Below are 23,786 nucleotides of genomic sequence, written 5' to 3' on the forward strand. Positions count from 1 at the left end.
AGGGTCTTCAGAGAAGTCCTTTTTTCTTATGAGGATTTATTATACGTTACTAGAACTTGCAAAGTTCCATGAAGTCAGTTTTGCTATATTAAGGGCACACAGATAAAAGTGGCCCACCATCTGTTTCTATAAAGTTTTATTGGCACACAATGACATTAAATAGCATTTATGTTGCCTTCAGGGTACAACGGCAAAGTTAAGTATTTTGAAAAATAAATCATAGTTCCATCATAAAATTATATTCTCTGCCTATGTAGCTATTGTGAATTCTAATTCCGAAGGCTATGGAGAGAGACACCATGAGACAAAAGAAAGCAACTTATGACTATAGAGTCAATGTATATGTAAAACACATGTGCATATGTGAGCATGTTTGCAAATCGATAAAGCCAGCTGAATTCTGATGACAGAGCCCAGCGTGTCCCCCCAAAAAGTGAGGGTTTAGGGCCTAGAGGGTGGCACACTTAGTAAAGACTTGCTGCAGACACACGAGTCCCCCGGTTCAGACCTGGGCAGCTTAGAGGCAGCTGGAATCGCTGAGGGTCAGCTCAGAGTGGGCCCTGGGTAGCTTAGGTAAGACTTGAGAGTTTCTACTGGAGTCTCACTATCTGTGCATGTTCACATAAAAGCCCCAGTGTCTGGTGTGGCAAGGAGGCACATGACAAAGTTTTGGGTGATGCATTCCCAGATTGAGATGGATCTCTCTCTAAAGTGGAATGAGCCTCATCCTGTGATAAAGGACACACATGTAAGCAGCCCATCAACCAGCTTGAAGGAGACATCTGAAAATTCACGCACAAATATGATCAAAGACTGGGTCAGCAAGATCGTTCAGCAAGTAAAGCGCTTGAAGCACAGCCCAGAGACTGGAGTCAATCCCCAGGACCCACATAATGGGAGAAGCAAGCTCTCAAAACCTGTCCTCTGACCTCCTCAACCAGAGCGGGCTATGGCACGGACTTCTTCATAAACAATAAATAAATAATTTTTAAAAAACTGAAGTGATAAAAGATTTTAAATTGGAATTTCTGTGCATCTCCCTGGGGAAGATGTGCATCAAAGTTTTAAATTCTAATAACACAGAATCTGATGGGGAAAGCATTGGATAACCTGAGAAACTTAGAAGGCTCCTGCCCAGTACTGTACAGCAACTTCCAACAAACCAAAGCATTCCAATCTGGAAGGAAGTTCCTTAAGACTCAAAAAATTCTAAAGGGAGGCTCTTTAAGGCTCAGGAAGTCAACAACTCACAAGTCTCAGGAAGTCCCTGAAACTTCAGGATTCACAGGCCCCACCTTCCCTGAGGTTTTACAGGCAGGACTGCTGAAGAGAGGAGACTGACTGGGCAAGCTGCCTGCAAAGGCCTGCAGAGAGCTCCAGGGTTCCAGCTTTCCTGAGTTATCATCTATGCCAGGGTGGGCGGGAGGTGGGGGGTGGGGTAAGGGGGTGGGGGGAATGGGACTTTTGGGGATGCATCTGCTTTGAGTCATCCCCATGCCTATAAGTAAGCCCTCGGCCATACCACTGTAAATAACCCCCAATAAAAAATCACTGGCTGACCGAGTTGGACTTCGGTCGCATCCCCACTTTGGTCTGTCATTGGTCCCTATCTGTTCACCTCTCCCCCGGAAAAGCACCATCCACCACAAAGACCTGGAATCCTTACCTCATCACCATATCGCCGATAGCTCACTTCATACAGCACAATCAGTCCATTGGGCTCCTTCGGCTCTTGCCACATTAAGTGTACAACATTGTTCTCAAAGATTTCGTGGGTCACAGGGCCAACAATGTCATCTGCCTTAGCTATGAGAAGCAATTAAAGGCTCAGATATTAACTCCTGAATCAAATTCCATCCCTGCCACCCAACAGCTGAGATGCCTAATTGGAGCTGTTGTAATTTTCCCATGTCTTATTTTCTTTAGCATAAAATAATATAAAACTCATGAAGTAAGACGATAGCTCAGTCAATAAACCCAAGTTCAATCCCCAGAGCCCACATAAAAGAGCTGGAATGTAGTGTTCTGGTAATCCCAGCATTGGAAAGATAGAGACAGGGAGATAGATCCCTGGAACTCACTGGCCAGCTAGCCAGACCTAATCAAGTACCAGGACCAGGGGAGATCTTATCTCAAAAAACCAAAGTGGATGGCACCTGAAAAAAGATGCCCAAGGTTGATTTTGGCTTCAACATACACAGACACACACATGAACACACACAGAGAAAAAACTGGGATATGTTTAGTGTTAGTTGCCAACCTGACAGGATCTAGAATCAAGCGAGAGATGGGAAGCTTGTGTGTGGTGATTATCTTGATTGTGTTAAGTGAGTTGGGAAGGCCCACGTTGGGCGGCACCACTCCTTGCTAGGGATCTAGACTGTACAAAGGAGAACGGGAGCTGAGCACCCGCATGCACTTGCTGTTCTCATCTCTGACTTGGACAGGATGGAACCGACTGCTCCATGTTCCTTCTCCTCTGACTTCCCAGCCACAGTGAAAGGTGCCTTGAGCTGTGAGCTGAAATAAGCCCTTTATCCCTTAAGTTGATTTGTCAGAGGGCTTTTATCACAACAATAGGAAAAGAAACTAAGACATGACGGCAAGTCCCAGCTACTCAGGATACGCCCAAGTAGTCAGGGGGACTCCTTAAGCTCAGGAGTTCAATGCCAACCTAGGTAACATAGGAAACGCTCCATCTTAGAGCAAAAACAATAAATGAGAACAATTTTAAGAACACATCTACACTGTGTTGTGGGGAGAGGGGTTGTCTGTGGCCAACCTTGTGAAGTGTAAGCCCAGAGGAAAACAAACCCACCTTCAGGCATGGTCCGCGCACTAACATATGCAGCCACGCTGCACCTCTCATCTGGGGCGTCTTGGTTGCATGCCTGCAGCTCAATGCGGTAGCCAGTGAAGTGTCTCAGGCCAGAGATGACAAGCGACTCCTTGTTCACCACTTTCTCAAACGGCCTGTGCTCCTCTTGACTCGTGGGCACGATGGTGGACGAAATGTTGGGAAAATCTGGAAGCGTAGGCATGGTGGCCGTCACATTCCCCACCTCCTCAAGGGATCTCCGCTTTCGAGATGGCCTGTAGGAAGAGAGCATGTGTGGGGGTCATGACATCACCATCTTAAAATAAAATGATACTGGAGAGAGCGATGCTTAATTAATTAGAGAGAAAGAGACTAGGGTGGAGGAGAGGTGCAGGGGAACAGATTAATTTCCACATAGACACTCCTGTCAGAGACACTGACTATGAAGGCACACCCACTCTGAGTGTTCTTGGCTCCAGGGCCACCCCCAAGTCTCCTCAACATGCTTGATTGAAGGTTTCCAGTTTTCTGAAGAATGGCAGAGTTACTAAGATTTGGAAAGAATGTGAGAGTGTAGCTGTTTGTGTGATGTTTGTGTGTGCATATGCATGTGTATGTTCACATGTGTGCAGCTTCACAAGGAGGCCAGGGGACAACCTCGAGGGTTGTTCCTCAAGTGCTGGTCACCTTTTGTTTTTCTTTAAAGCAGTGTCTCTCATTGGCCTAGAACTCACTGAGCAGGCCAGCTTGACTGTCACCAAGTCCCCAGGAACCACCTAGCTTAGCTTCCCCAGCACTGGGAAACATGACTCACCAAGCTGGGCCTTTTTTTTTTTTAATTATTTTGGGTTCTGTTTTTATTTTTAAGCATTTGTATGTGTGTGTGGGTACATGCATATATGTGCATGTAAGTGCAGATACCCTGAGTCCAGGAGAGGTCGTCAGATCCCCTAGAGCGGGAGTTACAGGCATGCGTGAGGCACTTGGTGTGGGTGCTGGAAACTGAACTCAGGTCCTCTGCAAGAGCAATAAGCACTTCTAACCACTGCGCCACCTCTCCAGCCTCCAAACTTTTTTTTTTATTCAATTCCTCACTCTTGCAAGGCAAGCATTTCACTAACTGACCCCAGGCCCCCACACTGTCAGTCAAGCATGCACTGTACGTAGAGGACACTGTGGAACTTAAGAGATGAAGCGTCTATTCTTGGTAATAAAATTTTATCACTGGGGTTAGAGCAAGAAAAAGAAATAACCATCCAGTGGGCAGATGCCCCCTACACATCGAAAATAAACGCTGAGAGATGACACACTAAAAACTGCAGAAAGGAAGTATACGAGGAAAACGTAAATTCTTCATAACTCCCATGGCCCCCTGCCCCTCTGCACAATTACTATACCCCATGGGAGTGTGACGATGATCCTGTCAGCTGCATACTACACCTGTTACATGGGAAACAACCCTAAAACCTGTGGTTAAGAGAGCTTCCTGAACTTCCAGAGGACCTGAGTTAGTTTCCCAGAACCCAGATCAGGCCACTCACAAGAGCCGCATGGGTCCCACACCCTCTTCTGGCCTCTGCAGGCACCTGCACACACATGGCATATGCTCACATGGACACACAGAAATAAAAAATAAACTCTTTTAAAAAGTGTCCAGAAGAACAAGATTTCTGTTTTGGTTTGGCTTTTGTCTTTGCTTAACATTAAGGTTTTCTCTTCTCAACTACAAATGGGGTGTGTGCTCCTTTATAGTGTGTGTGTGTGTGTGTGTGTGTGTGTGTGTGTGTACACATACATACGTAGTTTTCTGAGAATTCCATGAGTACTGTATTTACATCATTTCCATCAGCTCCCATGTCACCCACTCCCTCAAGACCTTTAATTCTCCAATTATTACTGACGTACACACACATATTATATATACACATATATAAAACCTATGTCAATTATTATTGACACGTACATAGATTTTATAAATGTGCATGTATATGTATAAACACACATATCCTTTTTTTGAGAAACTGTCAGCCCTGGATTTATTTCATAAAGAAACTTAGCACACGCTACTGTTTTTCTTGATCAGAAGCTGTAAAGGGCTTTCTTAATTCCAGTTGCTTAGATGCACATATCTCCCCACTTCTCAATTCCAAACCTTTCTAAGTAGCTGAAACTTTTGAAGAAATTGTTTCTGCGGATCAGAAGCAAGTGTCCTTACTGCTCTGTGGAATGGTTCCCACCCACAGGATGATGAAGCATTCGGGGCTGCAGGGCCATTTTTCATGAGTAGAGCTTCTTCTTAGACTGTTCAAGGTCACACAGCAAGAGGCAAAATCATGACAGAAGCCAAGGAATACTCAGTTTCAAGGCTTCTAAAGTTCCCTTTTCTGTTGTCTGCTTCTGTGTCGGTGTATATGAGAGTGTAAGCTACACTAGTGTCTCAAGCACCAATCTCCACATTATCACTAGTGATGCAGGGGTGAATATTTTTTCCATGCTTCTTTGTACTCATTCCTGATCACTTCCTTTATACAAAATGCTCTTTAAAAATTACAAAAAAAGCATGGCCTAATATGTGAAATTTGCTTAGCAGGAACTTGTGTATCCCAGGCTGGCCTTGAATTTCCTACTTAGCCAAGGATGACTGCACTTGGGATCCTCCCGTCTCTGTCTGCTGAATGCTAGGATTACGGGAGGGCTCCAGAATACCTTGTGTATACAGTTCTGGGGTCGAACCTAGGGCTTTGTGTATGCTGAGAAAGCATTTTACAAAATGAAATTACACTCTCCACTCTATCCTTACATTATTTATATACAAAGTATATATTATATTTCTATTAGCAATGATGAGAATCTCAATTTATCTCTGCCTTCACTACTTCTTACCTTGGAAAGAAATGACAGTCTGTCAAGAAAATAATGACACCACATTTTTTCCATGAAAAACATCGTCTGTAAACACGTATCTTATGGAGTTCATTTAGTGTTGCTCATAGGTACTTGTACGTAGGGCTGACAATCTGGGACTGCATAACCTATGGGGGGCTCATCCTGAAAAGCCATCTCTCTGGCCCCAGCATATGCCCTTGCCGAAAATTTATTGGCTCCAAAATATCAGTTAATGCATGATCTGTCTTTCACTTAACTATTTTCCATTTTTCAGATAAGGGTATCCCCTAGGTACAACTCAATGATACAGTATATGCTTAGCTTGCATGAGACGTTAAGTTTGATCTAAAAAGAAAAAAAAATTCCTATCCTTTTTAACTATAGTTTTGATTATTGTGTATCTTACTATTTCCCAAAGTAGATACCCCAAGAAACTACTGCCAGGTTGAGAGGACTCTGACGCTCTAGAAACTTTGTGTGTCTGACAGTACTGCAAACTGGACATGATATTGACGCATAGCCTCACCTACCACCAGTGACACTGGTCTTTGGAATAACATTAGCAACTGAGGGTTAAAAGTTGGATTTTGGTTTTTTCCATATTTTTCAACCTGAGAGATTACAAATATGGAGCCAGATAGTGGTGTGCTCAGTCCTCACTAGGACATTTATACTCTCCCCGTAAAGGCCAGGGAACATCACAGAAGAGGAGATGTAGCCCAGGCTAGCCTCAAACTCCTAGCAATTCTTCTGTCTTGCATCTCACTTAAGACACTTGGATCTAAAGCCACAAAGTCAAATCTAGGGATATTATCCTTTCATTCTTCATTTTGTACAATGGCCTTCTTAAGTGAAAAGGGAAACAGCTTCCTTATTAAGCCTCAGTTAGATCCATTTCAGTGGTTCTGAGACAATTTCTGTACAGTTACAAATGAACCTGACCAAAAATAACCAGATACTCGTGCCTCACAGCTAACACTGGGGGATTCACATCTGCACACCTGAACACAATGTGGACTCATCAAACAAGTCAAAGGGCAGGGAATGTATTTTCTTTTATTAAAGGTTTTGTTTTATTTTAATGTTTATTGTTGTGATTATTATTTTATGTATTTGGCTATTTTTCATTTGCAGCTGGTACTCTTACACACTGAGCCATCTCTCCAACCCCTGAAGTTTTTAAAATTGAAGATCTATAGCAACTTTGCTTTGAGCAAGCCTACAAGCTGCATGTTGGCATTTTCTAAAAGGAAAAGGTTTTGTTTTTTATTCTGTTTTGTAGCGTTGGGAATTAAATTTTACTTTTGTAGCGCTGGATACAAAGCCTTTACTCTGTTGCATTCACTCTTTTGTTTTTTCAGCACTGTGGGCTCAGCCATTCATCTACTTTGCATTTCATCTCATTTCTGCAGTGAGAGAGACTGAACCTATTACTTTATGTATTTATTTTGGTTTTTCAAGACAGGGTTTCTCTGTGTAGCCCTGGCTGTCCTAGAACTCGCTCTGTAGACCAGGCTGGCCTCAAACTCAGAGATTCACCTGCCTCTACCTCTCAAGTGCTGTGATTAAAGATGTGCGCCACCACCATCTGACTATTTATTGTTTGCAGCATCAGATACTGAACTCTTGTTTTTCCTTTCTTTTTATTTTATTTTATTTTATTTTATTTTATTTTATTTAACTGTTAGATACTGGAGATTGAACTCAAGCCTGGCACATGCTGCACAAGCAATCTACCAATGCCCCTAGACCCCCGGCTCAACGAAGTATTTTAAATAAATCTAACAGATAATTAATGGTTTCTAAAAAGATATCTGCAATTGCATACTGACTGCAGTACAGTCTGAACATAACTTTTTAAAGATTTATTTTTATTATTTTAAGGGGAGGGCATACATGTGCGTGCAGTGCCCACAGAGGCCAGAAGAAATCTGCAGTTACTGGTGGCTGTGAGCCAACATGGGTGCTGGAAACTGAACCCCAATCCTCTTCAAGGGTATCGAGTGCTCTTAGCCACTGAGTCATCTCTCCAACCCCAACATAATTTTTATATGCACTAGAAAACCAAAAATTTTGTGTGACTTACTTAAATACTACACTGACTTGAATGCTTTACCCACAAGATCTCTGAGGTATGCCTGCATTCCAATAGAATGCTATAAACGTAAAATAAGGGGCTGGAGAGATGGCTCAGTGGTTAGTAGCACTGACTGCTCCTGCAGAGACAGTTCAGTTCCCAGCATCTTCCTGGCAGCTCACAACTGTCCATAACTCCAGTTCCAGAGATCTGATGCCCTCTTCCAGCATCTGCAGGCACCAGGCATGTACAGGGTGCACAGACATCCATGCGGGCAAAATATCCATCCACATTAAAATAAAAATAAGTAAATCCGTAACCATTATATTAAATGAAAAGCCACTGTGTTAAAGAATGACTCCTGATAAAGAATAGCAAGTGAGCCCTCTACTCTATCCAGAAACATGACTTCATTGTCCAGCAATCTCACACTAAATCAGTGACTGACCTCAACCAGAGAATGCCTTCATCACGACTTCGGAATGGCTGAGATGTTCCTGCTGTGGATGGGGAGAGTTCAGGGATGCTCGTCAGCATCCAACCATGCCCAGAATGTTCCTCACCCCACTGAGTAATTTAGCCCCAAATATCAATTGGGCTTAAAATGAGAAATCCAGCTTAGGGTGTGGGCCACAAAATTCTAGACCTTCACTGACAATGGATTATATTCCAATTGGCCACTAGAGGTCAGATCTAGCCTGGAAATAAATAGATGGATAGCCAGGCAGACAGACAGACAATGCTAGGAATTCTTGCCCTCAGCTAATGAAGGCCATCACAGACCCCCACCCCCCAAAAAAACTAGTGATGCTGCTTTTCTGAAAAATCATGTTGTCAAACAGCCTTCTACGTGTTTATGTTTAGATGCTCCATTGATTTGTGCTATCTCAGCCTTGGTCAGAGAAGCTTCTCACTGCAGAGAGCATTAGTTAATGCAGAGACTCATCACTCTTCAAAGTGACCGGGTGCTCAGCACTAGCTGGGACAGTCTATCAGCCCTACCCTGTAAGAGTGCAACAGTGAGAAATACTGTCCTCTGGGCGTGACATGGTCAGTGTGCTCACAGACCCACAGCAGCTGTGGCTACTTACACACGATCAGGCCAGTGGGGTTGCGGGGAACCGCTATCTGAGGAACTATGGCAGCTGATGGCTGCTGGGGAAGGAGGGTCACTTTCCTTTGGGTGTGACCAGTAGTAGGCTGCACATACATCAAAGAAAGGCCCCACACCTGTTCACAAATGCGCAGCACTGACCGGATTCGGGGGTTAGATAAAATACATATTTTATTAAACCCTTCAAAGCAGCCCCCACCGTCTCTCCTGTCCTGCTTCCTGTGCCAATAAGAGCTAATCATGTCTCCTCTCCCTGTCCGCCCGCGTTTGCCCCCTGATGGCCTCCCTGAGACCTGAGGGAAATGGTCCCTCAGGCTCCTGCTGAAATCGGCAACGCTGTATTTCTTTGACCAGTCCCCTTCTTTGGTCACATTGCATTGTCTGAAGACCTGGAGGATGATCATTAGGAACGATGAGTCTGGGTTCAATAAAAACCGGAATACCCTACCACCTGAAGCTGGAGCATCAAGCCTCAGGCACGGGTCTGTGTGCACAACCAGCTACTTGTAGACAGATATTTAGTGAGCAAATGCATGGTGGGAAAATGACCCACTGGGGAAGGCCCCGGGAAGTGCACCTCTGATTGCATATTTTAGGAAGAGCGTGTTAATTAAGAATTTTCCCCACATTCATGCCCAGATTCCACTTCCCAGTGAAGGCATTTAATTGGAGAATTTGTGAAGCATCCAGTCTCAAGAGCTGCAGCTTACCACATGCAAAATAAATAAATAAATAAATAAATAAATGAAAGCCCCAGAAATCCCTGATTTTGGGCTTAGCACCCCCAACACTGACTGGACAGCCACAGGGGCCATGTGGATGTCCCACGGCTGAGTCATACCTAGTGTCCTCGGCACCATTGCCTGAAGAGGTTTTTCTGTGAAAACAAAATTCATCACTTTGAAGACAGAGTTTCAACCAAAGGACCATTTGACGCTGACACCCTGGAGGCAGCACTCCCTCCAAGAAAGAGCACTGTATGTTTGGGATGTGGTTTGACTCTGTTCCCCAAGGTTCACCTACTGGAGATTTGGTCCTTGGAGTGGTAATAAGAGGCAGTAGCAGGAGAGGAGTAGCAGGAAAGGACTGGGAAGCTCGTTACTGGCTCCTCCCTAGTCTAACCACTTCCTGTCTCATAATACGATACCCCTCCCACTCTGATGCCATCCCCTTTGATATATCACCAAAGCTGCCCAGATCCAAAACTGTGAGCTAAACCAATCTTTTCTTTCTTCATAATGTGTCCGGTCTCAGGCATTTCATCACAGTAACAGAAAGGAGACTAACACAAGTCCTGCCCATCACAGTGGGAAAGAACTATACTTTTCCTGAAGTGCAGGGAATCCAGGAAAAGTGAGAGGAAATGAATGACTTCACCTACTGCTGTTCCCAGGAATGTCAAACATGACTACACCTAACCATAAGCAACTCAGCCATCTCCCCAAGTCCAGCTTCACTGAAATCTTTACTGTTTAGTGTGTGTGTGTGTGTGTGTGTGTGTGTGTGTGTGTGTGTGTATGTGCACGCATGCGCGCACACAGGCCAAAGGGTATTCCTCTCATGCTGCCCACCTTCCGTGACAGAGACTCACTGGTCTGGAATTTGAAAAGCTGGCTGAGATGGCTAGCCAGTCGAGCCCCGGGGATCCTCTGCTACGGGATTACTAGCAAGTGCCACCACACACGGCTCTTCTAACCTGAGGTCTAGGGACGGAACTCAGGTCCTCATGGCAGCACAGCAAACACTTTGCTAACTAAACCATCTCTCCAGCCCAGCATCTGGGACTCAGTTATGGCAGAAGATACTAGAAAGAAAAAAATAATAATAACATAATGGTTCTGGAGACAGAACTACTCATGGAAAGTAGACATAGAACAAACACATGAGAACTTTGTTCAATCCCAACATAGACTTTCTAGAGTGTTGCTGTGCTCTGGAAATGGAAAACTCCATCTAATTGGGGAGACAGGTGGGCAGGGGAGGAAACTGATGAAGAATTTGAGGGAAGGAGACCAAGACGGGAAAGTACAAAAAAGCTCAGCAGCAGATATATTCAAAGCTCATGTTCTTGGAAACATCCAGAAGTTTCTGGAAGTATTTCTGGTTGTCATATCTGGGATAAGAGGTACTACTAGAATTGAGCAGTTGGGACCAAGAATGTTGGTCAGCACCCTACAATGCCCAGGGTGAGTCCCACCACAGTGGCCTGGATCCAAGCATGCAATGTCATAGTTGAGAGTCCCCGCATGAGTCGTTCAGGCGTACAACCTTAAAATACAGGGAACAATTACAATGAGCCCTGGGGATCCGTGAGACCTACATTCTTGGGTCCAACCAACCGTGGATCGAAACTGTTTGTAGACCTGTCAGACAAGCTGTGCCCGCTAATGCAACTGTGGCATGAGCATTACAAGAGGTAACCAGCTGCTCTCAGGGAGCTGAGGCCTGCTCCACAGGAGGGCATTCCCATGATTCGGGAGGCCTAATGGGGGCCTACCACTGTTGCTAAATAACATATCGTCAAACTACCCTCAAAATGTTTATGTTTATGCACATAAACTAGTGCTGTCCTCAACCCTGGTCAGAGAAGCTTCTTTTTACACTTGGCAGGGGCTCACAGCTGATCGAAGTGCTGAGAGTGAGTGACCGCTGAGCACCCAGCCCTGCCTGGAAAGTCTGTACCAACCCCACTGCCGTGGCTCAGAGAAGGAAATATGCAGCAGAACAGAGTAAAAAGGATGTAGGACCCGGAGGATGGGGCAGAGTGCTGGCAGATGCTGTCCCCTAGACACGGCATGGGCAGCGCACTTACGGACTCAACGCAGCCGCATCACCTGAACAAGACCCACACAAGGTCAAGCCAAGGTCACTCGACATTCCAGCAGGCAGCACTAGCCGAGCTCAGTGAGTCATAAAAATAAAAAGAAGGAGGAAGAAGAGGACAACAACATGGAGGAGGCAGGACGTGTCGATGGGAGTATAGGGGGAAACTGAGGTCACTGTGATCAAGATACATGTATACACGTACGAAACTGGAAAGTTGTGTCACAGGGAACGCACAGGCTCTTCTCTCGTTATGGTGCCCGTGTCACACAATATGGTGTGACACTTATACAGTGTGTGCACTTCTGAAGATGTGACAAGTTATCTAAGGATGGTTTAATATGGGAAGGTGTGCGGGGCTCTGTGCAGACAGCAAGACATTTACGTAAGAGACTTGAGAATCCGTGGGTCACCCTCAGGATCCTGGAGCCAATCCACTGCGGACACCAAAGGTCAACTGCGAGTGTCCACTGTGCAGATGATAAAACTGGGGCACGGAGCACCATGGCAACTCGCTCAAACCGGTGCATCTAAGAGTGGAGAGCCAAACAGACAGCTTCCAGAGTCCCTGCTAACAACTGCTCCGCCATTCTCTAAGACATGCACATGGGACGGGCCCGGATCCAGGCATGTCTGCTGCTGTTTTCAGCTCGAATCAGGCACAAGAAAAAGAAGAAACTTGTAACCCACAGGTGTGTGTGTGGGTGGGTGTGTGTGTGTGCGCGCGCGCGTGTGTGTGGGTGTGTGTGTGTGTGTGTGCACATGCATGCATGTGTGCATGTACAAGTGACCCACAGGTGTGTGTGTGTGTGTGAAAGTATACATGTGTGAGCAACTGAGTGTGGATGTGAGTCAGAGAACAGCCTTGGCTGTAGTTCCTTAAATGCTGTCCCACTTTGCTTTTCACAACAGTCTCTCGTTGGCCCAGATATTACTAGTTAGAACAGTCTGGCTGGTAGTAAGGCCCAGAGATCCCCCTGCCTCTGCCTCCCCAGTGCTGAGAATATTAGCATACACTTGGCTTTTTTTGGGGGGGTTCTGGGGACAAAACTCAGTCCCTGTGCTTTTAAAGCAAACACTTTCCTAACTGAGCCACCTCCCCAACAAACAAGACTGTTTCTCCTCCAACCACCTCCCCACACACAGTCTCTGGAGCTCACTTCGCCTCAGTCCCTGAGTAATGGCGCCCTCTCCAACACCACGCTGAGAGACAGAAAGAGAGCCGGCCGGCCCATGCAAAGTCCTGACCTGGGGACAAAGACCACGTTGTGCAGGTAGTCCTCGAAGGTCTTCCTGAAGGAAGATTCCTCCAGCTCCTTCAGGATCTGAGAGTCAGTCTTAGGGCACGAGCAGCATTCACTGGCCGAGTCGTCATATTCGCTCTGATTGTGCTTCTGAGAATCGTCAGATTCAAAAGGCGGGGACCAGGTCCGGGAGGGGAGCTTCAGCCCTAGGGAGAGGCAGAGCAGACGGCTCAAATCTCCCCCAGAACACACACACACCAAATACACACACATGTAAACGCACATACATCTGACAGAAAGCACCCTCCGCACGCGCACACGCGCGCACGCGCACACACACACACACACACACACAGACACACACACCGAGGCCAGAGGCCCACCCTGGGAGTCATTCCCCAGGCCTCAGCCTGTCACTGCGGGTTCCAGGCAAACACTCTATCACAGGTCAGGTCTCCAGACGCCTCTCACTTTTCCAGACAGGGCTTCGCTGTGTTTCCTAGTCTGGCACTGTGAGCTCACTCTGCACCCTAGACTGGCCGGGCCCTCATTCTTCCTCACCCTCCCAAAGGGTCAAACTCCAGTCTTCTGACACCAGGAGTTAGAAGTTGCTGTGTGTGTGTGCGTGCGTGCGTGTGTGCGTGCGTGCGTGCGTGTGTGTGTGTGTGTGTGTGTGTGTGTGTGTATTACCTGTATCTGTGTACTCTCACCATGTGGGTGAATACAGATGCCAGAGGTTGATATCACATCTTCTACGGTCATTTCTCCATCTTTTTTACTATTATTATTAAACTAATTTATAGGGGAGGTGAACAAGCCAAGGTGTGCATGTGGAGGTCAGAGGACAACTTTCTCTTTCCACCATGTGCATTCTGGGATTAAAGTCAGTCTGTAAGGCTTGGCAGCACATGCCTTTACCACGGATACATCTGTCAGTCCTCCATCTTATTTACTGAGACAGAGTCTCTCACTTAACTTGGACTTCCTGCCTTGCTAGCCTGGCTGGCCAGCACACTCCGGGGATCTGCCTGTCTCTGCCTCCCCAGCGTGATGGTTACAGATGCACGCCGCCACACCCAGCTTCTTTCTACATGGGTGTCGGGATCCAAACTCAGGCCCTTGTGCTTATACAGCAAACATTTTATCCAGCATCATTTCCTCTGCCCCGAATTTACCACAGTAAAAAGAAATCAATGGGTGGCACTAACAGAAAGCTACTACTGGTCATTTATTGTGTGTACTATTGAAATTAGGATTAAATAAACAAAATGTTACCATTGAAACCATGTGTTGGTATAGAGTTGGTGGCACTGTCTGTTTACAGGGCGGCACAATCGTTGTTTCTACCCGTTTCCAGAACTTTCTCGTCTAACCAAACTGAAGCCCTGTCCTCATTCAACACTGACTTCCAGTTCCTCCACACTCCGCCTTCATCCACGTAAACTTGACTACTGTTAGGCCTCCCCATGAGCTAAGCTCCTGTGGGCTGGCGAAAAGGCTCCATGGGTAAGGTGGCTGTCACTCAACCTTGAGGACCTGAGTTCGATCCCCAGCACCCACATAAGAACCAGACATAACAACACACATCTCACTCCCCTTACAGTGCTGGGAAAGTAGAGACAGGAGGATCCCTGGAACTCGCTGGCCAGCCAGGCTAGCCAAATCAGTGCGCATCAAATTCAGGGACACGCCTTGCCTCAAGAAATAAGGTGGAAAGCCACAGAGCAAGCCACCGGCATCAACCTCAAACACAGCCCTGTGTATGTCTCCAGCAGAGTGTGGATCTGTGTGTAATGTTTAAAAATGTGTATGTGAACACTGGAGAGATGGCTCAGTCAGACTCCAAACACACAACCAGAAATGTCTACGCCTTCACACAAACATATATAAATTCTGTGATGATCAAATATTTAAACATTGTCAAACAGTCCTGCCGTACTCATGGATTTAAAGTGGTTTTATGTTTGTTCTGAGACAGGGTCTCATCTAGCTCTGAATGGTCTCAAACTTGCTATGTAGGTAGGGATGATGTTAAACACCCAACCTTCCTGCCTCCTCCTCCCAAGTGCTATAGTTACAGGCCTGTGCCACCTGTGTGCTGCTGAGAAGGGAGCCCTCCACCAACCATGCTACAGCCTCAGCCCTGAAAGCTTGCTGTGGTTAGCCCGGCATAGTAGGAAACACCTGTCATCGCGCACTCCAGCAGTGGAGACAGGATGGTCAGGGTCATCCTCAGGCTACACTGTGAGTGTGAGGCCAACCTGGGTCACGTGAAACCTTGTTTAAGAACAAACAACAAAAACAAAATCAAACTTTTTTTTAAGTCGTTTTTTTTTTTCTTTTAAACAAAACAAACAAACTAAAATTTTGGCGTTGCTGGAAGCATGGAGAGCAGGTGGTTTCCTATACTCAAATGCAGAGCCAACAGGTCAGAGCCGAGCCCAGGACTGGACTCGCTCTCGAGTTATATAAAGAATGCAAGGAGATAAATCAAGCTGGTGATCCTGGCCCCGGCAGGCATGATGTCACCGGCATGCATATACCACATGATCTTAGAGTTGGGACTGTTCCCAGGAATCATCTGTCCTCCGCCCCTTCTCCACAAAAGGAGACAGACTACTTGCTGTGTGACTTGGCCAAAACCAGATGCCAGGGCCGGGGTGGATCAGAGCACAGACCTCAGCCACACCTCTCCAGCAGCCCCCTTGGCCTGCTTCTGCAAGGTCACAGGCTAAGACACTGCTGGCTGAAAACGAATCAGAGACAAAGGCAACAAACAACTAAGTGAACAGAACATTTTCACCTCCTCTGATCCGATGGCGGGTTGTGGTGTTTTGTTTTGTTTTGTTAATAAATTCAGTGTGTCGGGGGGGGGGGGGTTGTCAGATGATAACTTTTGGCAGTGAGTTCTCTCTTTGTACCATGTAGGTCCTAGGAAGCAGACTCAGGTCATCAGGCTTGGCAGCAAGCGCCTCCATCCACTGAGCCAGCTTGCTGCCCTGTGAGGGTTCTGTTTTGATAACCCACTTTTAGATACACAATACAGTGACCATGAACGGCAACTCCAGGACAGTCGATATGACTGCTACTCCGTAAGCTCGGTCCACTCTGCTTCTCCACTATGCTTGTGCGCTCACACGTACGCCTCAGCCACTGCAACCAGTGCTGAAAAGATTCCGAATGTTTCCACCACAGGGAAGGGGTGAAGACAGTCGCTACCCAGATTTTCTTTCTACACATTTTATATATGTCTGTGCACTGTGTGGTGCACCATTATATCTAGTCCTTGTTTGTCCTACAGGCCAGGGAACTGAACCCAGGGCTTCGGACACTCGGAAAGTGCTCGTCACACAGCGCTGTCTGGGATTTTCAGCAGCCTCCAAAGTGTGGAGCCATGTGCAATGTCCAAAAATGTGTGTGTGTGTGTGTGCGCTCTGGGGAGATGGTGAGTGTGGATCCGTGTGCAATGTCTAAAGATGTGTGCACACTGGGGAGATGGTGAGTGTGGATCCGTGTGCAATGTCTAAAGATGTGTGTGCGCTCTGGGGAGATGGTGAGTGTGGATCCATGTGCAATGTCTAAAGATGTGTGCACACTGGGGAGATGGTGAGTGTGGATCCATGTGCAATGTCTAAAGATGTGTGAGCACTGGGGAGATGGTGAGTGTGGATCCATGTGCAATGTCTAAAGATGTGTGCGCTCTGGGGAGATGGTGAGTGTGGATCCGTGTGCAATGTCTAAAGATGTGTGCGCACTGGGGAGATGATGAGTGTGGATCCGTGTGCAATGTCTAAAGATGTGTGTGCGCTCTGGGGAGATGGCTCAGACAGGGACCTGAGTTTGATCCCAGAACCCATGTGAAAAGCTGGTTGTGGTGGTGTATATTTGTAATCCCAGTGAGGTGGAGAAAGGTAGAATCTTGAGGGTCACTCATTAGCCAGATTAGCCTGCTTACCCAAACAGTGAAATACCCTGTCTCAAATAAAAATAAAAATCCACAAGGCAAGGGCTGGGCTATAGATCAGGGGTAACACTTGCCTGGTACGCACGAGGCCCTGGGTTCAATGCACGGTACTGAAATCTTAAAAACAGAGGGGCTAGAGAGATGACTCAGCAGGTGAGGGAGCTTGCCCCCACGCCTGATCACTTGAGTTTGATCCCTGGTACCCACATGGCTGACAAGACAACAGACTCCTGTGAGCTGACCTCTGACCTCCACACATGCCACAGCACATGTGTGTCCACACAAAGAGAGACTAGGTAAATAAATAAGTGGAATAAAATATTTTTAATCCAGAGAAAACATGGGATGGGGGTGTGGCTCTGGTGGTATAATGTCAGCACCCACTCAGCCCTGGGCTTGACTCTCTGGCCCTGCACAACTCAGCCTGGTGGTATATCCTGTAGCTCCAACACTCAGGAGGTAGAGACAGGAGGAGCAAGAAACCCAGTGTCTTCCTCAGCTAAACAGTGAGTTTAAGTCCACCGTGGTCTCTGTGAGACCCTGTCTCAAAAACCAAGAAAAAATTGAAAAACAAGGTATACAGCATTCTTGGACATACACCCAAAGTTGTTCTGACCTCTACACATACATGCACACACACACAAGTGTGCCTTATGTGAGACAGAGTGGAGTATGAATATGTGTGCACATGTATGTGTGTACATGTGCAGGCACCCTGGAAAACGGGAAAAGGGGCTTGTGTCCCCATGAGAGAACCGGGACACAGCCAACCCCATGACAACTGCCCGCGCTCACCTTTGAGACAATAATCCAACTCGGACAGCTCGCTGTCCTCGGCCTGCCTCTCCCAGTAGACCAGGTAGTGCGTGATGTTGCCGTTGGGGTCGGAGGGGGGCTTCCACTTTAAGATAATCTGAGAGGAGGAGTTAGAAACCGATATGGGGTCCAGGGGGACAGAAGGATCTGTAAAGGAGAAAAGAAACAAGCTGCCGTGAGGGAGAGTGTGTAAGCTGTCGGGTGCCCCTGAGCAGTGGGCAGTGGCCCAGCCAAATCCACAGCTTTGTTGACTGGAGTTCTTTAACATCGGAGAAAAGCAGGCATGGTTAAATGCTTGCCCAGCCCGGGCAGGAGTGACTGTCCGTCCATTCATGCTGTGGATTATGTGCCCACCTTGTGTCATTTACTCCACAGACTTTGGCTCTGACAGATGCCAAAGCTCTTGCTGTTGTGGGCACTAGAAAGATGTTCCTGGGGCCAAAAGAGAATCGACGGAAGAGATGAATTTTGGTTAACATGGGCACAAAATCAAACCCAGTCACTGAAAGCACTTGAAATCATGAACTGTATCTGTTTGTTTGTTTATTTTTAAGACAGGCTGTCATGTAGCCCAGGCTAGCTGCAAACTTGATAAGGTAGCCAAGGATGTGCTTGAACTCCTGATCTACCTACCTCCTGCATGCTGGGAAGAAAGACATGCACCACCATACCTGGTTTATGTGGTTCTGGGGATTTAACCTAGGGCTTCATACAAGCTAGGCAAGCACTCTACCAACCAAGCCACATACCCAGACGGTGCTACTCGGCTGTCCTGCAACAGCCTTCAGGTCACACAAACTCTCCCTCTGAAGAACGGTGCTACCTGAGACAAGGAGATGGCCCAATGGTAAAGCACTTGCCACAGAAGCATAAGGACAGTTCAGATCTGCAGCACCCACAGAAGCGCCCAGCAGCGAGGGCTGTAGCAGCCTACCTATAACCCAGCAGCCAGAGGCAGAGATCAGCAACCCCTGTCTTCGTTGAGAGGCCCTGCCAGAATACATAAGGTAGAAAAAACTGAGGAAAACTCCAACGTCGACCTCCAGCATATGCCACACACAGAATGTTGGAGGCTGAGAGAGCTGGAGAGGAAAGCACGGAGCTCTCAAGGCAAAAGCAAAAAGTGTGCAAAGACCAGGAAGGTAGAAGTTTCTGGGAACTAATCTCGGTAGATGCAAGGTGAGAGCTTCTAGAGAAGTGTCTGGTGAAGAATCTGGAGCAGCAGAGCCTGTGAGCTGTGAGGGTCTGCTTACTCTGTGCATGTGACATGTGGGGCAGACAACTCCCTGTCAGCCACTCCACTTCCCAGCTGTGACCGGACATTGCCAGGCGTCCTCCCTTCCTCGGGAGGCACAGAATTTTCCCTCCTTGAAGACTACTTTGCTAAGAAGAGGAGTTAATCCTGGCAGAAAAATAACTAAGTTGCTACGAGACACTACACCCTAACGAAAAAAGATAGAAAACTAAAGGTCGGGGGAGACGAGAGTGAAATCACACCATGTGGGGCGAGGCGCTCACACGAAGGCACTCTCTCCACGTTAGACAAGATTGCACCTTGTAGAAGCGAGGCGCTCACACGAAGGCATTATTTTCATGTTTGAAGTTTTCGTGACAGCATAGAGAAAGCATGCGGCAGTCCCCTTATCTACGTGGCACATTTCATAGCTGCAGTGGATATCTGAAACCACATGCAGCACTGAACCATCAGTTCCCCCATATGATAAACTTCATTCATAACTAACAGAAAATAACAACAGCCATAACAAAACAGGACAAGTAAAGTAACAGACAGTAAGAGAAGCTTCTTTCGTGGTTATTTCCTACGAGTTTCTCCTTGGTTTGGATGTGTTTGCGCTAAATCTCACACAGTCCAGTTGGCGTCAAACCTAATACATAGATAGAAAAGACTCCAAGCTCCCGATCCACCTGCCTGCATCTCCCAAGCATTTCACTATTACTTTGTGCTGTCTTGAGGTTGTAAGAAGGTTTTGATGTGTAGCCCAGCCCGGCCTCAAACAGCAATTCTCTTGCCTCAGCATCCCAAGTGATAAGACTACAGGTGTGTATAACCAGGTCTAGCTCTCGTTTTTTAATTATTTGCTGATTGACAGCTCTCATTGTGTGGCCCAGGATGGCCTAGAAGTCACTACTTAGACCAGGCTGGGCTTGAACTCACAGACATCCGTCTACCTCTGCCTCTCAAGGGCAAGATTAAAGGTGTGCACCACCATGCTCGGCCTCTCCCTCCCCGTGACAGATGTCGAAGACAATCTTGTGCAGGTAATCACAGCTGGTCTGAGTTCAAGAAGGTATGTGCTACATGTGTTTGGTGTTATATGTGTATGTGCATGTTATATGTATGTACATGTGTTATGTGTATATATGTACATGCATGTTTATGTGTGTGCATGTGTGGTGTGTGTGCATGTGTGCTAATGTGCATGTACATGTATGTCATATGTGGTATGTGAGCACATTATATGTGGTGGTTATACACATACATGTGTGTTACATGTGGTGTCTATGTGAATGTTACATGCAGTATGCGTGTGTTATATGTGGTGTGTATGCGTGTGTTATATGTGGTATGTGAGCATTTACATGAGATGGATAGGTGTCCATGTATGAATATGTGTTACATATGGTATTGTGTTATATGTGCTGTGTGTGTTAATTGTAGTGTATGTGTTATATGTGGGGTGTGCATGTGTGTGTTAGATGTGTAGTGTCTGTACACGTGCTGAGGTCAGAGGAGGAAGTCAGGCACCTTATTCTATCACTGTCTACCTTCTCTCTCAAAACAGGATCCTGGGGTTACAGACATGCACATGGTCACCCCTGACGCCCAGGACTCTGAGGCATGAACGTGGCCACACCCAGCATTCAATGTCATTGATGGGAACAGCACACAATCTTGCTCACTGAGCCATCTTCTCAGCCCAAGCATGAACTCCTGAACTCTGAGGTAGTTCATGGCTACCAGGTTATCCTCTGAAAATATAAGCCTCAGCCCTTAGCTCCTCCAGACACCGACTCCAGAAGAAAGCCTGTCACAGGACATCACCAAGTTGCCTACCAAAGGCCAGAGAGTCAGTTCCACAGCAAACCCACATTCACAGGACACACTTACTGGTGGCATCTGTCTGCACGTAGATGATGTCACTTTTGGCTCCGTAGGTCCGGCGCTCATCAGAGAAGGTAACCAAGGTCTTGACAAAGATGGCATACTGAGTCCAGGGCTTGAGGCCTCGCATGAGCCACCCAGGGTGGCTCGGGGTCTGAGACTTGGGGTCGTTGGACCTCTGGGGAGGGTCAATATCAACCACAGTCCAGCTATTGGAGCCACAAGCATCCTGTCCATCAAACTCCGTCACGTTCTGATAAGGGCTTTGAAAAACAAGAGGGGGAGGTAAGCTGCCACTGTGTAGATGTCAATCTCAGTACTAAGTAGAGTGGGGGCCTTGGAGGGTCATGAGATAGAGGCTCACTTCTTTTCTCTTTGGTTTGTGCGTGCGTGCGAGCGTATGTGCATGCGTGCGTGCGTGCGTGCGTGCGTGCGTGCGTGCGTGCGTGCGTGCGTGTGTGTGTGTGTGTGTGTGTGTGTGTGTGTAATGCACATTATAAGTGTATGTGCATGGACCTGGAGGATACCATCAGGTGCCATCTATCTTGTTTTTTGTTTTGTTTTTCTTGTTGAGACAGACTCTAGTCCTGGCTGTCCTCAAACTCACAGAAATCTGCTGGCCTCTTGTTTCCTCAGTGTTGGGATTAATGGCATTCACACTTGATTCCAACCTTGTGTTTTGAGACAGAATGATCATGTCTGGCCTGAAATTCACCTCACAGGCTAGGCTAACTAGCCAGAGACCCCAAAGATCTGCCCATTTCTGCTTCCTCAGAGATGGGATTTCAAGTACATTCCAAAATTCATGGCTTTCTCAAAAGTGTGAATGTATATCCGAGTGTGTGTAATTGTATGCATGTGCCTTCGGGGGCCAGAAGAGAACACTGGATGATGAGTAGGAGAGCTGTGAAATGCTGACTTCTGGACATGGTATGGCTGCTGCACACATCACTCAGACCAGCTGTGGTTGCCTGTACCAGTCAACATTCCAGCATGGGTGGTGGAGTAGCTGCTAAGGGAGTCTAAGTCACTCCCCTTTGGGAACACGGACACTGGTAGTTGCTCGGTCTCTGGCGGATGGCTCCACACGCATGCACAGGTGGGCAGCACTAACCGGATTCAGGGGGTTGCCAACACCAGAGAGGACATGAAGTTAGGAAGGCAATGGAGTGGACACACCAGTGCATGTTGGAGGAAAAAAGTGGTGGATGGATATGATCAAAATACACTGCATAAATATATGGAAACTTAAAACCATACACTTAGAATAGTATCTAATTTTAAAGGAGAGTGTGAACTGAGCACCAGTTCATCTCTCCACATCCTGACTGTGGATGCAATGTATCCAGCTGCTTCATGCTACCATGGCATCCCCACCACACAAGCTGTGAGTCAAGACAAATCCTCCCTAAGGGCTGTGTCTGTCCCTGCAACAAGGAGCACAATGAACAGTCCACCTCCTTTGACTTACGCCTCTTTGTAGAAGAGCATGAATCCCAGGAGGTCTCGGAAGTCGGGGGGCCAGTAGGGCTCCCACCTCAGCAAGATCTTGTCAAAAGATGTCCGAATGAAAGAAAATTTAAGTAACTCATTTTCACCTAGAAAAGTTCAAGAGGGGAAAAAAAAAAAAAAGGTCAGGCAATTGGATAATTCGCTTCAGAGCAATGTATTCAGCCTCCCACCTCTTGGAGGGATTCGATTGAGGGATGGAGAGAGACGACCTAGTTTCATTTTGTAATATAATACTGGGACAAAAAGCAACTCAAGGGAGAAGAGTTGTTTGGCTACCATTCCAGGTCAGAATCTATCATTTCAGGGGAATCAGGCAGGAACTCAAGCCATCAGTCATAGCTCATCATCCACCAATAGCAGAGAGAGATGAACGCATGGGTGATGCCTGTTTGCTGCCTATACTTAGCAAGCTTTCTCTACTCTCACATTGTTCAAGATCCAGTCCATAAAATGGCTCTTCTCATTTCAATTAACAGTCAAAACAAAGCCCAAGCCAGCAAAGCCTCCTTGATGAGCTCCAGGCCAGCGAGAAACCACCAAAATGACCAACTGTCAACCAAGAAAATACTCCACAGACATGCCTACAGGCCAACCTGATCTGGACAATTCCTCAGTTACGATTATCTTTCAGGCGATTCTAGATTGTGTCAAGTGAAAATTAAAACGGGGGTGGGGGGTGGGGGGATGTATATAATCCGCTTACATGGGTCTCATCCACAAAAGCAGAGAACTGGTCTTGCTGAGTTTGAAAGGTAGGAAGTCAGCAGCTCAATTAGGTGTTGAAGATTCAACCAAATAAGATGCTCAAGTGACTCGTGGATGATCCATGCCAATGCAAAAAGGACACCTAGTCAGGCATGTTTGAGCTCTTTTTTATGTGTATGTGTGCATGTTTATGCATGCTCATGTATGTGCAGGTATGATGGCTAATCTTGGTTGTCAACTTGACATACCTGGGAAGAGGGACCCTCAATTGAAGAACTTCTTCCATCAGACTGGCCTATGGTCATATCTGTGAAACTTTTTTTTGGATTGATGATTGATGTGAAGGGCCCAGCCCACTGTGGACAGAGCCATCCCTAGGTAGGTGGCCTTGGACTATATAAGAAAATTAGTTGACAACAAACAGCACTCTTTCATAGTCTCTGCTTCAGTTCCTGCCTTGGGTTCTTCTTGCCTTGACCTCCCTGAATGATGGGTTGTGCCTTAGAAATGTAAGATAAAATAGACACTTTCTCCCGCAAGATGCTTTTCATCAGAGGAACAGAACCATCTCTCCAGCCCCAAACTTCACCTTGTCATTGCTTTCCAGGTGACCCAGACTGCCGCAGATGTCATCAACCTTGACACCCTCAGCATAGTTTTATGTTTACGCGGCATCACACACCGTTCTTTGTGCAACTGACTC

The 23,786-nt window shown here is 46.7% G+C and overlaps 1 protein-coding gene across 3 annotated transcripts in view; it reads right to left on the reverse strand.

Annotated features, from left to right (window-relative positions):
* Insr (insulin receptor) overlaps positions 1-23,786 on the reverse strand; it is a 138,128-nt gene that overhangs the window by 21,471 nt on the left and 92,871 nt on the right. For 2 of the 3 annotated variants that reach the window (XM_037198401.1, XM_037198400.1), the window contains exons 7-13: positions 22,338-22,464; positions 20,873-21,129; positions 17,722-17,889; positions 12,967-13,168; positions 9,737-9,772; positions 2,819-3,093; positions 1,667-1,806 (exon numbers count right to left, since the gene is read on the reverse strand). In XM_037198401.1, coding sequence (XP_037054296.1) covers positions 1,667-1,806; positions 2,819-3,093; positions 9,737-9,772; positions 12,967-13,168; positions 17,722-17,889; positions 20,873-21,129; positions 22,338-22,464 — 1,205 coding nt within the window. The remainder of the gene's footprint in view (positions 1-1,666; positions 1,807-2,818; positions 3,094-9,736; positions 9,773-12,966; positions 13,169-17,721; positions 17,890-20,872; positions 21,130-22,337; positions 22,465-23,786) is intronic. The other variant, XM_028857383.2, reaches the window with a different exon arrangement.

The sequence above is a fragment of the Peromyscus leucopus genome, chromosome 23 (genome assembly GCF_004664715.2).
Source record: "Peromyscus leucopus breed LL Stock chromosome 23, UCI_PerLeu_2.1, whole genome shotgun sequence".
Lineage (NCBI taxonomy): Eukaryota > Metazoa > Chordata > Mammalia > Rodentia > Cricetidae > Peromyscus > Peromyscus leucopus.